The following is a 17,783-nucleotide window of genomic DNA, read 5'->3' on the forward strand; positions in this document are numbered from 1 at the left end:
CAGGGTCGCTCATTTTGTAAATTCATAGAATCGTTGATAAATCGTTAATGATAATATTTTGTGTATGCTAATTTTCATATGAGAGTTGACTTTTGGATTTCCCCAGGAGGCCCTTGGTGTATTTAGGGGGTATTCTGCTACTGAGTCCCACAGTGGGGCCGAGGGAGTCGGTCGAGCCCTTACATTGCAGAGTTCCGGGTGATATGATGTCCTCGTCCAAGTCGTCCATGTCATCAGACATAATGAAGTGCTGGGGCGTGGCCCGGCCGCCCATGATACTGGGGTCAGGGTTCAGGGTGGAGGCCAGGGAGGACAGCCCAGGGTTGTTGACGATGGTGAACCCCGTCAGAATCTCAATCTGCTGCCAGCGATGCAGCCTCTCCCTCAGAGCAGCAGTCACCTCACCCAGGGCTTGTCTGGACCGGAGGAGAGGAGAGGGAGACGGGGGGGAGGAGGAGGACAGAGGAACACAAACACAGATCACAATGTGAACATAGATATAGGAGATATTGGCTTTAGACAAATCCCAATACATTTAATTAATACTTTAATTAAACTGACTTGGCTGTCAGAATTTGGTGATCCACATTGTCCAGACAGGAGCTGTGTGCCACATGGAAGGTCCCAAAGATGGTGTTCCGCTTCTTCTTGATCTTCTCTGCCTGCAGTCACACACACACGATAAAACATGACTCTCCGGTTCTGTCACACTAAGGGTCCAGAGTTTCTCCTGCTCACATGGACAGGGAAATCTCCTGGCCCTACTCATACAGTATATCGAGTCCTCACAGTATATCGAGTCCTCATACAGTATATCTAGTCCTCATACGGTATATCTAGTCCTCATACGGTATATCTAGTCCTCATACGATATATCTAGTCCTCATACGGTATATCTAGTCCTCATACGGTATATCTAGTCCTCATACGGTATATCTAGTCCTCATACGGTATATGGAGTCACGTGGCGTCTCACCCCTTCTTTAGCCACCAGCAGCTGCTTCTCAGCGTTCTGCTTCTTGATGTTGTAGTACTGCACCTCCACCTCATGGGTGAGCTGCAGCCACTTCTGGAGGGACTCTGGTGGGGACCAGCTGCAGCGAGACTCCAGCTCCTTCTCTGCCTTCTTCAGGGCCATGCGCACCTGCAGCGCACACACACAGACACACACCACACAGACACACAGACACACACCACACAGACACAGGTCACAAAGACCAGAAGTCAACCTACAGCACATAACTTCTTCTGACTCAATACAGCAGTGAAAAGAACACACCAAAGTCTTCACGCTAAAAGTCAATGTGGTTAAGCACAAGTGTGTCATTCCCACACTGTCTCTCTGGACCATGATGTGAACTTGGATGGGGAGGTGGGAGAGGGAAACGTGATCTCATTGGCTCGTGAAAGCTAGCGCTCTCTTTGTCTCCAGACAGCCTCATTAAGAGCTGTGCAAATCAGCCCAGAGCCACAGGGGCATCCAGCCACCCTTAGACTCAATCACTGCCAAGCCTTAATGGAGCAGCACTGGGCCAGCCAGGGGAGCAGGAGGCCTGCAAGCCATGTGCACAGGGAGAGATAGGGCTGTATATGGGGCCATGTGACATCAGAGTGGTTCTCTTTTCTGATCAGGCAGACATGAGGGCTGACCTGGTTTGACCTCCACTGGGACCCGACAACAAGACAACAGGCCTCCAGAGAAACCCTCCAGATGAAATGAGCATTCCAAATCCTCTGAAGAACTAGGCCTTGGATTAGTGTGCAATGGGCCCTGCTTGCAGTCAGGAGCTGTGAATCTAATCATTACGTCATATGAAAACATTCTGAGCTGGATTCTTTGCAGGAAGTAGGCTACATAAAAACAAAAACTCTTCGTAGGCACGTATGCTAAAAAGACTAAAAGGAGGGAGCCATCTCAGGTCCTTTCTCTAGTCATATTGAGCACTGAAATCAGATAAAGGAATGATTATTGCTTCCTCCAGCAGACTGCAGTGTTCTCAGGAGACCATAGTGATAGTAGTGGATTGATGAGAGAGTACACAACGTGAGCCCTCTGCTCACCTGCCCTGTGTGGGCCGACCGCTGCTTCTTCTCCTGCCATTTCCCTGATGGGCAAAGAGCTGAGTGGGAGTTATGCCTACTGATAGCATTCTGTATCTGATCCATCTAAATGTATAGCTGGCTCCCTAGAACATAGAGTGGTTAACAGGGTTCAGTCAGTTGGATTGTCTATCCTCTTGGGCTTTACTCTACAGGATCATGTCACTGGCCTCAACCACACCTTGTTTCTCAAGAAGTATCCCACTAGACTAATTCCCCCTATCTCATCCACATGCATTTGTTCTCCACCCCCGTCCCTCCCCAAAGTGGTTCAGTCCAGTACCTGGTCCAGCTCCTCCTCTGCGTATTTCTGCCTACTCAGCTCGTTCTCGGTGCCCTCGCGGAGCTCCTTGAGGCGCTGGGCCTCCTGCTTGGCACAGTTGATCTCATCCCTCAGCTTCTGTTCCAGGTTCACCTTCTCCACTTCCACCGTACGGTGCTCCTCCTGGGCTATCTGCAGCCTGAGGGGGGAGAGAAGCATTTACCATCTCATCCTGGAATATACAAGGTCTGAGGTCATCTGCCTTTGGCCTAAAGAATAGGAGCCCAGACTTCATCAAAGATAATGGAAATACCGACATTGTCATCCTACAAGAAACATGGTATAGAGGAGATGGACCCACTGGTTGCCCTCTAGGTTACAGAGAGCTGGTAGTCCCATCCACCAAACTACCAGGTGTAAAACAGGGAAGAGACTCAGGAGGTATGCTAATTTGGTATAGAGCAGACCTAACCCACTCTATTAAATTAGTCAAAACACAAACATTTTACATCTGGCTAGAAATTAATAAGGAAATTATCTCAACAGAGAAAAATGTCCTTGTGTGCTACCTATATCCCCCCAATAAAATCCCCATACTTTAACGATGACAGCTTCTCCATCCTAGAGGGGGAGATCAACCATTTCGCAGCCCAGGGACATGTACTAGTCTGTGGCGACCTAAATGCAAGAACTGGACAAGAACCTGACACCCTCAGCACACGGGGACAAACACCTACCTGGAGGTGACAGTATTCCCTCCCAAATATGTCCACTAGACAACTATGACAAAACAACCAACAAAAACGGGTCACAACTCCTGCAGCTCTGTCGCACGCTGGGTCTGTACATAGTTAATGGTAGGCTTCGAGGAGACTCCTATGGTAGGTACACCTATAGCTCATTCCTTGGCAGTAGTACTGTGGATTACTTTATCACTGACCTCAACCCAGAGTCTCTCAGAGCGTTCACAGTCAGCCCACTGACACCCCTATCAGATCACAGCAAAATCACAGTCTACTTGAACAGAGCAATACTCAATCATGAGGCATCAAAGCCAAAGGAACAGAATAATATTAAGAAACGCTATAGATGGAAGGAAAGTAGTGTAGAAACCTACCAAACAACAATTAGGCAACAACAAATTCAATCCATTTTAGACAACTTCCTGGACAAAACATTTAACTGTAATAGTGAAGGTGTAAACTTGGCAGTAGAATGCCCAAACAGTATATTTGACCTTTCAGCTTCCCTATCAATTTTTTTTCTCTCAAGCAGACAACCTATGAACATTTAAAAAAATGGCAAATGGTTTGATTAAGAATCCAAAAACCTAAGCAGGAAATTGAGAAACCTATCCCACCAAAAACAGAGACCCAGAAAACCTCAGCCTACGCCTTCACTATGGTGAATCACTAAAACAATACAGAAATACACTACGGAAAAAGGAACAGCGCGTCAGAAATCAGCTCAATGTAATTGAAAAATCCACAGAATCTAAACACTTCAGAGAAAATTGGAAAACACTAAAACAAACAACACAAAGAGTTATCTATCCAAAACGGAGATGTATGGATAAACCACTTCTCCAATCTTTTTGGCCCTATAACAAAGAGCAACAACATATACATGATCAAATGCAAATCTTAGAATCAGCTATTAAAGACTACCAGAACCCACTGGATTCTCCATTTACATTGAATGAACTACAGGACAAAATACAAACCCTCCAACCCAAAAAGGCCTGTGGTGTTGATGGTATCCTAAATTAAATTATAAAATATACTTAAACTCTTTAACACCACCATCAGCTCTTGGGGACTGATCACCCCAATACACAAATTTGACCCCAATAACTACCGTGGGATATGCGTTAACAGCAACCTTGGGAAAATACTCTGCATTATCATTAACCGCAGACTAGTTCATTTCCTCAGTGAAAACAATGTACTGAGCAAATGTCAAATTGGCTTTTTACTAGGGGTGTAACGATTCGTTTTAACAACGATTCGATTTGTATCACGATTCGTGGTTGTCGATACGATTCAAGGACGATATTGGTTCATTTAGAACGATACGATCCGAAACGATTCAGTGACTTGAAATCGATTCAGTAACCTTTTAGCCAAAAATTCAACCAGTGTGACTGAAATAAATACCTGGATACTGGACAGTGCAGGTGAAGTTTCCTAGATTCCTGTTTCTTGTAAGGACCGCAATGGTGGCTTGATAATTTCTCGCTCGTCGGCTTCTCCTCTGTCGTCCGACATGCTATGTTTTGTTGTCTTTGCGCTGCTGTTGGCGCGATGACGTCACGGATAGGCAGACTGAATCGAGTAATGTTTAAAGCCTTTATCATTAAAAGTGCTAAGAAAAAACATCCATATAAAGTCTGACGTGCTTAAATCCAATGGGTTATTTCCTAGTATCGATACAATCGATTTATTACATTTTAAAACGATGTTAGATCGATATATGTTGTCCAAAAGGCCAACTCGCCGAGCACAGATCGATGTAGTTGGATCATAGGAATATAAATCGATACATCGATGTAGTAGATGGATCGTTACACCCCTACTTTTTACCAAATTACCGTACGACAGACCACATATTCACCATGCACACCTTTATTGACAAACAGTCTTCTCATGCTTTGTTGATTTAAAAAAAGATTGACTCAATTTGGCATGAGGGTCTGCTATACAAATCGATGGAAAGTGGTGTTGGGGGAAAAACATACAACATTATACAATCTATGTACACCAACAACAAGTGTGCAGTTAAAATGGGCAAAAAACACGCACAATTCTTTCCACAGGGCCGTGGGTTGAGACAGGGATTCAGCTTGAGCCCCACCCTCTTCAACATAAATAGCAACGAATTGGTGAGGGCACTAGAACAGTCTGCAGGACCCGGCCTCACCCTACTAAAATCTGAAGTGAAATGTCTACTGATGATCTGGTGATTCTGTCCCCAACCAAGGAGGTCCTACAGCAGAACGTAGATATTCTGCACAGATTCTGTCAGACCTGGGCCCTGACAGTAAATCTCAGTAAGACAAAAATAATGGTCCAGTTGCCAGGACCACAAATACAAATTCCACCTAGACACCGTTGCCCTAGAGCACACAAAAAACTATACATACCTCGGCCTAAACATCAGCGCCACAGGTAACTTCCACAAAGATGTGAACGATCTGAGAGACAAGGCAAGAAGGGCCTTCTACGCCATCAAAAGGAACATAAAATTTGACATCCCAATTAGGATCTGGCTAAAAATACTTGAATCAGTTATAGAACCCATTGCCCTTTATGGTTGTGAAGTCTTGGGTCCACTCACCAACCAAGAATTCCCAAAAATGGGACAAACATCAAAATGAGACTCTGCATGCAGAATTCTGAAAAAACATCCTCCATGTACAACGTAAAACACCAAATAATGCATGCAGAGCAGAATTAGGCCGATACCCGCTAATTAGACCTGGCTCTCAAGAGAAGAAAGGCTATGAGGTGGAAACTGAGCCGCACTTTCTAACCTCCTGCCAAATGTATGACTGCATTAGAGACACAATTTCCCTCAGATTACACAGAGCCACAAATAATTTGAAAACAAATCCAATTTTGATAAACTCCTGTATCGATTGGGTGACATACCACAGTGTGCCATCACAGCAGCAATATTTGTGACCTGTTGCCACAAGAAAAGGGCAACGAGCAAACAACAAACACCATTGTAAATACAACCCATATTTATGTTCATTTATTTTCCCTTTTGTATTTGCACATCGTTATAACAAATGTTTCTATCCTTTTAGCCTTTTCTGAGTGTAATGTTCATTTTTGATTGTTTATTTCACTTCTGTTTATTATCTATTTCACTTGCCTTGGCAATGTAAACATATGTTTCCCATGCTAATAAAGCCCTTTTAATTGAGAGACAGAGAGACACACAGAGAGAGAGAGAGACACAGAGAGAGAGAGAGAGAGAGAGAGAGAGAGAGAGAGAGAGAGAGAGAGAGAGAGAGAGAGAGAGAGAGAGAGAGAGAGAGAGAGAGAGAGAGAGACAGAGACAGACAGAGAGACAGACAGAGAGACAGACAGAGAGACAGACAGAGAGACAGACAGAGAGACAGAGAGAGAGACAGAGAGAGAGAGCGACACAGAGAGAGAGAGAGACACAGAGAGAGACAGAGAGAGAGAGAGAGAGACACAGAGAAAGACAAAGAGACAAAGGCACAGAGAGAGAGACAGAGAGAGAGAGAGACAGAGAGAGAGAGAGAGAGACACAGAGAGACAGAGAGAATGAGCAAGAGAGAGAGCAAGAGACAGCGAGAGAGAGAGAATCAGACAAGGAAAAGCATGAGATATGATCTGTTCTTTTCCTGATCACATGACCAGGAAGAATTCTGGGGCCTTGTTAGAGGTGCTCATAATCAGTGACTCAGCAACGACAGGGGCAAACAATAGAAGTGCCTGTATCATTTTACTACTAGATGCCAGGGAGACTGGCATGTCCACATAGTATCCTCCAACCAGCTGTCCTTGGACCTTGGTGCTCCTAGCTATAAAGAATGACCCCTATAGAGCCCAAGGAAGCCAGGGATCCATCATTTCTGATGTATATGAGATTCCCTTGGCAGACATAAAGACATGGTTTGTTTTACAGGCAGGGTCCAGTTTCAAGAGCTATCTACAGTAGGGGAAGTACACCGACTCCAGTAGCCTGTTGCCTTGTAACCATCTCTACATCAAACAGTTCAGAACTAGTTTGTATGAAAAAAAAAGTATGAAAAAAGTATGAAAAATGTATGCACTCACTAACTGTAAGTCGCTCTGGATAAGAGCGTCTGCTAAAATTACTAAAATGTAAATGTAAAATGTAGTTCTGGACTGTAAGGGAACTCTGGGAATTGCCACGCTTCCTTGACATTTTACACACAACTGAACAGACATTCTTGAAAAACAATATAAAATGCGTTATTCAGTGAAACTAAAGCAACGAAGAACACAGATTACACAGTCAAGCGAGTGTCCACTCGCTCTGTAGAACATACCATTGGCTAAACACCAGTCTTATAGTAGGCTAAGAGTGTGAGCGAGTGGGTGTAACGATGGAATGAGGGGCTTGCATCTTACAGTATGTGGCTGAAAACAATGTCTAACGTGAAGAGGGCAGAGGACCATGGGCAGCTGTCACAGTACTGAATGACGTCAAGGCTTGGCCAGTCCAGGAATGGGGCCCCAGTGGTGACACAGAGCCCAGTACTCTATGGCCTTTCTGTATTGGGATTATGGTGCTCTTCTTCTGCCACAGTAGAACGTCCCCAGTGCCTTAGACATGACTATATAAAGACCCACAAGGAGCCCATTTTTGGGATGGCTGGTTGTGTCATGCTGGCCTAGCACCGCGTCACGTCACGCTATCCTGTGAGGTCTGTCACAAGACCACAGATCAAACACACAGAGGGCACACTAGGAGAAATAGGACTGTAGATATTCATGTCATCCACAGGGAGACTGCTTTAGCTTCTATATAGCCTAGGCTGCTATGTTTTAAAGAGAGATCACACCATGTTGTCTTAGGTCTCTTTATGTAGTGTTGTGATCTCTATCTTGTTGTGATGTGTGTTTGGTCCTATATTTATGTATATTATTATGTTTAATCCCAGTCCCCATCACCGCAGGATGCCTTTTGCCTTTTTGTAGGCCGTCATTGTAAATAAGAATTTGTTCTTAACTGACTTGCCTAGTTAAATAAAGGTTAAATAAAAAAATGAACCTGAATCCATGGAGTATCCGTATGAGTTACAACATCAATCAGTAAGTCTGAGAACAGGTTTTACAGGGCGAGTTGAGGTTGAGAAAGGGGACAGGAGGTGTAATGCTGTTTTACACCACCAGAGGTAGAGGAGGAGCCAGAGAGCTGCAGTCAAGGGTAGCCTGAAGAATCACCCTGAATTTAATTCCGCTGCTCTATTGATCGCTACATACATTCAGTCTGAATCTGCCATCATATAAGTTGTTTCTGTGACTTCATTTCAAAATGTACAAAACAAATTAAATCAGCGAATGGATCGTCTCTAACAAATCCAACCAGTCAGAGTATAGAAGTTGACAACGTCATCACGTAGGTCGGCTCTGGCCCAACCCATCGGTTCCTGAGACCAATCAGAACGGTCAGAATGTGTTTGCAAGGAACGTCAGTTGTCCGGAGCGATGTGGATGGGTAGCCAGTCAACAGTCAGAAGCCCAGTGAAAGGTGATACGGGGGGCTGGGGATGGAAAATGTGGGCAGTGAGCCCTCCCACTAATGCGGTCAACCCTGACCTCTACCATTCACTAGCTACGGCTCCAGCAACAACAACAGCAGGGCAGGCACACACACACACACACACACACACACACACAACACTGTATAACACTCCACTGAGAGAAGCCCAATGCATATGCTCAGCCCCACTGCACTGCAGGGTCCAAACAAAGGACTTGTCTACTGTACAAGCGAACAACATCAAAGCCTATTTGTAGCACCAGCTCAGCACCTCCAGGCTGACTGGGCTGGTATAGATTTGCATGAATAGCATTCCTACGAGTGAGACTAGTTTTAAAATCATTATTAATTGATGAGCAACTGGAATAGGAGCAGTAGCAGAATGTGGATGATGCACTTATATACCCATCCAGGTGTATGCTGTATGAACGCCATATCCATCAACCAAGGCATCTATTGATCCTGTTTAGTAGAGACCTGTCTTGTCCTGCATACAGCACACCCACCACACCACACCTCCGTCCACATGGGAGTGAGCAAGCAGTGGAGGTGACGTTTAAAGCGTGTAAAGAGGTCATGCCTGGCACCAGCTGGTGTTGCTAAAGGCACCCAATAGGCTTACAGCTCCTGGGAGAGCCCCCTCCCTCCCTACCTCTGTCCACCAGCAGTTAAAACGGAAGGCTGAGGCTCGGGCCAGACCACTTGATCTGGCCACAGGATCTGCCTTGAAGGTCTGGTCAGACAGCAGCAGGGAGTTAGGAAGAAGGCACGGCTAAAAGAGAGGACATGACCCCTCTCCCCTTCAGCTCCCGGGAGAGCACAGGAGACACGCCAGCCTGTCCACCCAGTCACATTGAGTCGCCCTGTCTTGCATGTTCTCTTCCCCTGCCTCCATTACAGGGATCACACAGGAGACATGCTGGCCTGTCCCACCACTCCCACAGTCAGTCTGTCCGCTCCCATTCACTGTTACAGTAACAAGTGTTTAACAGGAGGGTAGCAGGCATCTCAATGTCATGTCCGTGCTCTGGTATAACAACTGTAGACAAAGGTCTATAACCCCATAGGTAAACAAACCACAAAACAGCAACAATACAAAACTGCATGCACATTAGCTAGTACGCATGAGATGTTGCAATGCCTCTACAAAATAATCAATAGGCACCTCACATTATTCTGCTTTAGTGTCACTAGGTGTTTCAGAGAGTTGCGGCAGAGTAGTTGTATATCCCCAGCCTCATCTGAATGTCCCACAGCAGCAGGGGGTGAGATTGTGCATGAGGAACGGCGGAGATGTTTTACTATCACAGTGAATGAACAGGGAGGGCATTACTAACCCCTGTACCCAACTGACAGAATATGATACACAAAAGTTTCCGTCTGGGGAGAGAGGGACGTCAATAGAGGCATAACATGACTCTGTTCCAAGGCCGCTCTCCTCTCAGCACAGCAGAGGAAACAGCCCCGGTAACGCTCTCCTCTCAGCACAGCATCGGAAACAGCCCCGGTATCGGGGGGGTGGGGGAGTTTGTACCTCCTGCCAGGGGGGAGGGGGGTTTTACCCTCCTGACTTGTCCCCATGCCATGTTGGTCTATATTCAACAGGCTCATTACACCGTGCTGCGAGACATACTTCCTGCTCCCCTGTCACGACACACAAACACACACCCACCCCACCAAAGCAGCTGTGCGGGGTACTATAATACTAGTGGGAGACAGACGTGATACTGTAGTGACAGGACCAGGACAGAGGCTGAGAAAGGGCTAAATGCTAGCTCAGATTTCAAAAGGTGTTTGCGGAATAATCATTAAAAAAATTCCATTGACAGTTGATCCTAAGTCTTGTGATCAGCTGTGAGATTTACTTCAGATAAACTTCATTGCTATTCCATAAAGATCACTTCCACTCTGTGCGGACGGGATTTTTTGTCCTCTTGCGTAATGACTGCAGCAATCTCTAGAATGAGCTCTGAATGTGAAACTCAACTGATGGCCTCAGACCAGTTAAACCTTCACTTCCTGTTTCATCATGGAGTGGCCTCAACATGACACACCTGAAAACAGTGTTTAAGCTGCCAATCCCTGACTAAATGAACACTGACTGTCCCCAAATTCTCATCACGACATCAAGCCACCACGACGTCAAGCAGAAGATGATTCACCTGTTAATGAAGCATTCCTAATAGAAAACCTGGAGTTAGTACCAACAACATCACATGGAACCTGGAGTTAGTACCAACAACATCACAGGGAACCTGGAGTTAGTACCAACAACATCACAGGGAACCTGGAGTTAGTACCAACAACATCACAGGGAACCTGGAGTTAGTACCAACAACATCACATGGAACCTGGAGTTAGTACCAACAACATCACAGGGAACCTGGAGTTAGTACCAACAACATCACAGGGAACCTGGAGTTAGTACCAACAACATCACAGGGAACCTGGAGTTAGTACCAACAACATCACAGGGAACCTGGAGTTAGTACCAACAACATCACAGGGAACCTGGAGTTAGTACCAACAACATCACAGGGAACCTGGAGTTAGTACCAACAACATCACATGGAACCGGCTGATACTATGAAACACCAGTGGATAATGAGGCTCCATTATAATTCTAGAATGACATCATTCAGTCACTACTTCTATGGGCTTACATGGGCCTGCTTCCTCGTGGTACAGCGGCTGAAGGGAAAGACTCACTTCTTCTGTAGATCATGCAGGCTCTGTTCAGCCCTCTGTAGGCCATCCAGGTCGGTCATCATCTTCTTCATGTGGTCCTTGGAGTAACGGTTCTGGATGTAGGCGAACCAGCAGCCTCCAATGCCGATCACTATGGACACCACCAGCATGAAGTCCTTCAGGTGGTTATGTGTGTTCACTGGGGAGAGAGAAAAGTGTTAGGTTAAAGGGATACTTCAGGATTTTGGCAATGAAGCCCTTTATCTACTTCCCCTAGCGTGAGCGCAATGATTGGAAGTTTATGGTAACTGCTAGCATGCTAGCAGATACCATAGACTTCCAGTCATTGCACTGACTTTACTTAGCATTGGCTCGCAAACTCTCTAACTTCCTTCATACTGGATGCAGAGACATAAATGGTATACATGAGTTCATCTGACTCTGGGGAAGTAGATAAAGGGATTAATTGCCAAAATCCTGAAGTATCCCTTTAAAGAATAGTACACATTGTTTTCGGATTGTCCCTTCATCCAGCAAAACTCATTGGTGGTGAACTAATGATGTGAAAGCGTGTGAAACTGAATGAACTCAAGTCATGGTACTGTGGCGAGGTCTCTCCAAGAGAGATGTGCGGTAGTAGTTGAGTTGGGTTGAGGAGGCACCAGGCTAAAAGGCCAAAGGTAAAGGCAGATTAACACACTATTAACACACTGCTAACAGATGCTGATGAACGACACGTAGAAAACACAGGGACATGGTAGTTTACATTTACATTTACATGAGAGGCGACGAATCAAACCCCCGGCCCCGACAGCCTCGGCCTTGCCCTTCCTGTCCTCTGGGGGCGAACGGTTCGGCCCGAGTAGAGGAGAGGTGTGAATGTCCTAATGTCATAATGTTGCCATCCTAAGGGATGCAGAACAGTCCCATTCCTCACAGTCACTGCCAGCACGCCAGCCAGGCAGACAGCTACTAACCCTCATGAAAAATCAGCCAAAAGGTCTTAGACGTGATCCATCCATCATCCTTAAAGCACAGAGAGACAGAGGACTACAAAGCCTATTCTCATAAAGCTGTGAAGGCGAGCCGCCGTAGGGCCTGGAAAGGGATAAGATCTGAGCTAACACGTAGCATTAACCTCTTAGCAAACACAGCACTTATGTCCTGGAGTCAAACAAAAGAGGAAGTGGAGTGTCAGCTAAAGCCTGGCATCTCTGGGCTGGCTGCTATTGACATTGAACAAAGACCTCCCTCCACCTCACAGAAAAACAACCTCCCCGCTGACACAAGGCTCCATTTCATGTCACCGACATAGGGTACTGACGTAGAGTAATGTGCTCCTCATTAGATCAGTCAAGAGCTCTGTGTGTGGGTTCCTGTAGCCTTGCTACAAACACAGTTGGCCATTGGCAGTGGAACTTGGTCGGACAGTGATGAACATTTATGACTAGACTGGTGTCAGACCAGTGTTACAAGCAACAAGGTAAACCATACGAGGGGGAACTAGCTTGGCTATAAAGCTCTAGGGCATGGGGTCCCCAATTACACTCAGCCATGGGACGATTTTTCCTTGAGCAGATGGTCAGGGGGGCCGGAACATAGTTATAAATAATTTGTACATTGCAAATTGACCGCAGGAATCCCAAACAGATATAGTATTTGATAAAAACATAACAATTTCAAACCTTGATTACATTGGGATATGATCACATATGCCTCTATTTATGCATGGGAACAGATTTTCCTAAATTAAAATCACTGCGCTGATTTCCTGTTGATTTTAAAGTCTTATGTCCAACACAGAGGAGAGATAACAGGGTTTATAATATTATTATTATCTAATATACAAAATCAGGCCAATCATCCGTTCCCTCCCGCATGAAAACAACTCACTCTCGCATTGTCATGATATTTAATTTCAGTGTCTTCGCTCTCAGTTGGTCTTGTTCTGCAGCATTAGAATCTCACTCTTCATCCGTGGAAGACCAGACACTGCAGAGAAATATCTGATCCCTAAGGTCATCGTCTACATCTAAATCATTTAAATCTCCTGTTGCTATAGTTTAATTACTGGTGGTTGAATACAACCAGTTCAACACACACAAACATGTACATGTAAATGCCAGAATAAAACAGTTAACTGACAGAATAAAGGAAACCCTTCAGTACATGAGGGATACAAAGTATATTGAAAGCAGGTGCTGAATAAAAATGCCCAGTATTTTGGCTACCATGGCTAGAAGAGATTTACATTTTACATTTTAGACATTTAGCAGACGCTCTTATCCAGAGCGACTTACAGTTAAGTGAGTGCATACATTTTCATACTGGCCCCCCGTGGGAAACGAACCCACAACCCTGGCGTTGCAAGCGCCATGCTCTACCACCTGAGATACACGGGGCCACAGATCTCAGTGACTTTGAAAAACCGGTCTCATTAAAGTGTGTGTGTGTGTGTGTGTGTGTGTGTGTGTGTGTGTGTGTGTGTGTGTGTGTGTGTGTCTCAGTCACCAGATCTCAACCCAGTTGAATACTTATGGGGACTCTGGAGCAGCGCCTGAGACGGCGTTTTCCACCACCATCAACAAAACACCAAACCATGGAATTACTCGTGGAAGAATGGTGTCGCATCCCTCCAATAGAGTTCCAGACACTTGTAGAACCTATGCCAAGGTGCATTGAAGCTGTTCTGGTGGATCGTGGTGGCCCAAAGCCCTATTAAGACACTTTATGTTGGCGTTTCCTTTATTTTGGAAGTTACCCATAGATCTTTTCCTCTAGCTAACACGTTCCATTAGCTTTTTCTTTCTCTGAAAACACATGGCTGATTAGCAGGAAAGTTGGCTAGAAAGTCCAAAGTGACATGTCTAACTGACCATTAGACTAGGAATGACTTGGCTCAAACCGGTCTTTTTCTGTTCTCCTTCAGGTGAACAGTCCAGTTGCATGTAATAAGTCGTAAACAGGGCTGTGGAATGGGTCCACTTTGATAAATGTGTCAGCCATTAAGACAAGACAAGGAGAGGTGTCCATTTCTGATGGGGCCCATTGTGAAAAGGTGTCTTAAAATGCTGCTGCTGTGCAGTCTGTGTGACTATCAGCAGGACCTGTGGCTTTCTGCCCGGGGCTGTCATGTCCAGACGACCCCCCTCCCCTCTCTTCCTCCAGCAGAGACTCTTCACTAAACACACACAATGATACATGTCAGACACAGACCACTAACTCTCCCTTATCCTGCTGCAACCTTCCTATAGAACAACCCACATTTTCCCCTAACCCCCACCGGCCTCTTTCCCCTAAATCCAGAATGTGAGCCATCAGGTTCATCAGGGACTAGAGATGTATGATGCAACAGGCTGAAATATGTCACTGTGATAGCAGGAACCTACTGCTGGGTTGTTCCGGCTTAACCAGGCCCAGGGTTGCTGTGGGAACGACTGATCATGCTCCACATAACTAGAACGGACATGTTCTGTTTTCTATCATGTCTAACGGCTTTCACACAGTGCAGGTCCTTTTAAAACTCCATAACTGGTATGACTTAGCGCCAGGTTAGGACATGCACCTCGTTAATGTAAGTGCGCACAAGCAAGAGACCGTAGTTTGGTTAGCGATGTTTCTGTAGCGCTCATGTGATTGCAGAGTTTGCAAAACAAATGTCTCAGTGCGTCAGAGAGGTGGTGTGTTGATTTGTCTCAGTGCATCTGAGAGGTGGTGTGTTGATTTGTCTCAGTGCGTCTGAGAGGTGGTGTGTTGATTTGTCTCAGTGCATCTGAGAGGTGGTGTGTTGATTTGTCTCAGTGCGTCAGAGAGGTGGTGTGTTGATTTGTCTCAGTGCATCTGAGAGGTGGTGTGTTGATTTGTCTCAGTGCGCCAGAGAGGTGGTGTGTTGATTTGTCTCAGTGCGCCAGAGAGGTGGTGTGTTGATTTGTCTCAGTGCATCTGAGAGGTGGTGTGTTGATTTGTCTCAGTGCATCTGAGAGGTGGTGTGTTGATTTGTCTCAGTGCGCCAGAGGTGTGGTGTGTTGATTTGTCTCAGTGCGTCAGAGAGGTGGTGTGTTGATTTGTCTCAGTGCGCCAGAGAGGTGGTGTGTTGATTTGTCTCAATGCATCTGAGAGGTGGTGTGTTGATTTGTCTCAGTGCGTCAGAGAGGTGTGGTGTGTTGATTTGTCTCAGTGCGTCAGAGAGGTGGTGTGTTGATTTGTCTCAGTGCGTCAGAGAGGTGGTGTGTTGATTTGTCTCAGTGCGCCAGAGAGGTGGTGTGTTGATTTGTCTCAGTGCGTCAGAGAGGTGGTGTGTTGATTTGTCTCAGTGCGCCAGAGGTGTGAGCCTAGAATACAGAGTAGCTCAGCCTGAGCATCAACTCACTTCCTCTTTAATCCAGCTGCCCTCTCGCTGCTCAGTCTGTAACAAGCTGGCTTTTGGTATGGCACACACAGAGCACCACAGAATAGCCTTCCTAAAGAGGGCTTCACTTCCTTTAGGGGTAAGCATGGCGGTTTCTGTTTTCTGGCCTTAATATCATGAGTATCACCAGGGTTATGTTATTTATCAACGGACATTGTAGCAGAATGTAAATGGATCATCCTGATTCGCTGTGTTTTGTGCTGCAGCAAGAAGCCTGACTGCAGGTAGTCGTAGATGATTCAACTAAAACAAATAGGGGGAGGGCCTTATTGGTCTTTTTTTCTTGTGTGTTTCTGTTCTAGCTTATGTTATTTTTAGTATTACATTGTTATTGGTTACTGCATTGTTGGGTTTAGAGCTTTCAAGAAAGGCATTTCACTGTACTTAGAACAGATTTTCCAGCACTGCCAAGCTGCCGCTTGAGACTAATGAACACATTTTTGAGTTTTTTTTTTAACCAACTGTCTCCCATTGGAGAGACAAACAGAGCAGACACCGTTCTTCCTCTTATAATTACACTCACAAACAGTCGCTTCAGTATCCAACAGAAATCCTGCTTTATCGGTCTGGGTGAAAGATAACTAACACTAATAGGTAATGGAATGGAATAAAAAATATTTTTAAAAAAGAATCCACTTACTGAGTGGGGCTCCGAACAGCACAGTGTCCAGGGCCTTGAGCTGCAGCTTCTGAACATGGCTGCGATCCAGCATCTTCAGAATGGACACTGTCAGAGTGGCGTTCTTCACAGCCAGCCTGAGGAAACACACAGATTGAGACTCTGCAGTGCAGTTAAAGGAAAATTGGGGAAGAGAGCGAGAGCATAGTAGGGTAGGAAGGAAGGACCCTATGGGTTAACTTACCTGGGCATGACAGTGCCGTTGAAGTGCATCTTGAGGAAGGTGTCCACATACTGAGGCAGCTCCACATAGGTGAGCCACTTCACCACATCGTCCACTGTCCAGTTGTACACTGCAATACACAAACATGATATTACCACACCATCCGTGCTTCTCAACTCTCGCTCTAAAGACCGTTTCAGATGAGCCTCAGTAATCTCCATCACTGGCTGTATGCCAACGTTGAGCCAACGCCGACCCACACAAACAGAGAGAGAGAACATCTGACTCTGCTTTATAATTTATGAGCATCGTCGTGAGACGAGTGTATCCAAAAATCCCTTAGAGGTATCCTCTATCATAACACACTTAAATGTAGCTACACACGTTGGCCATCTCTCAATAAAAGCCAGAGTAAGGGAGATGGGACTGGCAGGGAGTCAGCAGCAGGGGGGTGTGGTGTGGGCTCAGGCTGCCTAGCTAGCTGGGTTATTGTGCTTCTGCAGTTTCCTGGCTCTGAGCCCCCCCGACAGGAAGCTGCAATGCAGAGAGACTCAGACACAACCAGAGAGGGAAAGGGGGGGGTGAAAGAGATTTGGAGAGATGGGTGAAAGAAGAGAGCGGTAGGGAGAGGGGAGGGTGGAAAGAGAGAGACAGGGATGAAGAGAGAAGGAGAGGTGAGGGACAAAGAGGCCAGAAAAGAGGAGAGGTAGGTGTGAAAAGCCATGAGTGGTATATGATAACGTGACAGAGTGAGTGGAATGCCAGCAGGACAAGGAGAGGGAGGCATAGGTGGTACGTCAGTGTGTATGGTTGTTATCTGTGTATGTGTATGTTGTGATGACAGGTACACTGATCACCCTCTGCCAGGATGCTTGAGCTGCTAAATGGTCTGCACCTCACTTGACAATGCTGACATACCAGCTGATAAGTTTGACTGCTCTGGCTGGGCTACCTAAGTGCAGAGAGGCTGAGCAAAAACTCTCCCTTACCTATACAGTCACCAGACAGAAAATCTAAGCTTTCAATCTAAATCTGATTACTGATGATACAAATGTAAAAACAATGCAGTACTTTAAAAACAGACAGTACAAAGCACAGGAAGGCTCAGAACAGCAGGGAAGGGTTCTGATATCGCTAACATGGTGTCAGTCAGCAGTGGGACCTCAAACGAGGAGGACTGGACCGACAGAGCAGCGCTCTCAGATGAGATCACAGA

General features: G+C 45.8%; 1 protein-coding gene across 4 annotated transcripts in view; it reads right to left on the bottom strand.

The window, feature by feature from the left end:
• The window catches only part of LOC121567789 (stromal interaction molecule 1), a 40,009-nt gene that overhangs the window by 7,258 nt on the left and 14,968 nt on the right, over window positions 1-17,783 (bottom strand). For all 4 annotated transcript variants that reach the window (XM_041878078.2, XM_041878075.2, XM_041878077.2 and 1 more), the window contains exons 5-11: window positions 16,589-16,697; window positions 16,366-16,481; window positions 11,339-11,516; window positions 2,384-2,561; window positions 977-1,144; window positions 562-662; window positions 184-416 (exon numbers count right to left, since the gene is read on the bottom strand). In XM_041878078.2, coding sequence (XP_041734012.2) covers window positions 184-416; window positions 562-662; window positions 977-1,144; window positions 2,384-2,561; window positions 11,339-11,516; window positions 16,366-16,481; window positions 16,589-16,697 — 1,083 coding nt within the window. The remainder of the gene's footprint in view (window positions 1-183; window positions 417-561; window positions 663-976; window positions 1,145-2,383; window positions 2,562-11,338; window positions 11,517-16,365; window positions 16,482-16,588; window positions 16,698-17,783) is intronic.

Source organism: Coregonus clupeaformis, chromosome 6 (assembly GCF_020615455.1).
Source record: "Coregonus clupeaformis isolate EN_2021a chromosome 6, ASM2061545v1, whole genome shotgun sequence".
In the NCBI taxonomy this organism is placed as follows: domain Eukaryota; kingdom Metazoa; phylum Chordata; class Actinopteri; order Salmoniformes; family Salmonidae; genus Coregonus; species Coregonus clupeaformis.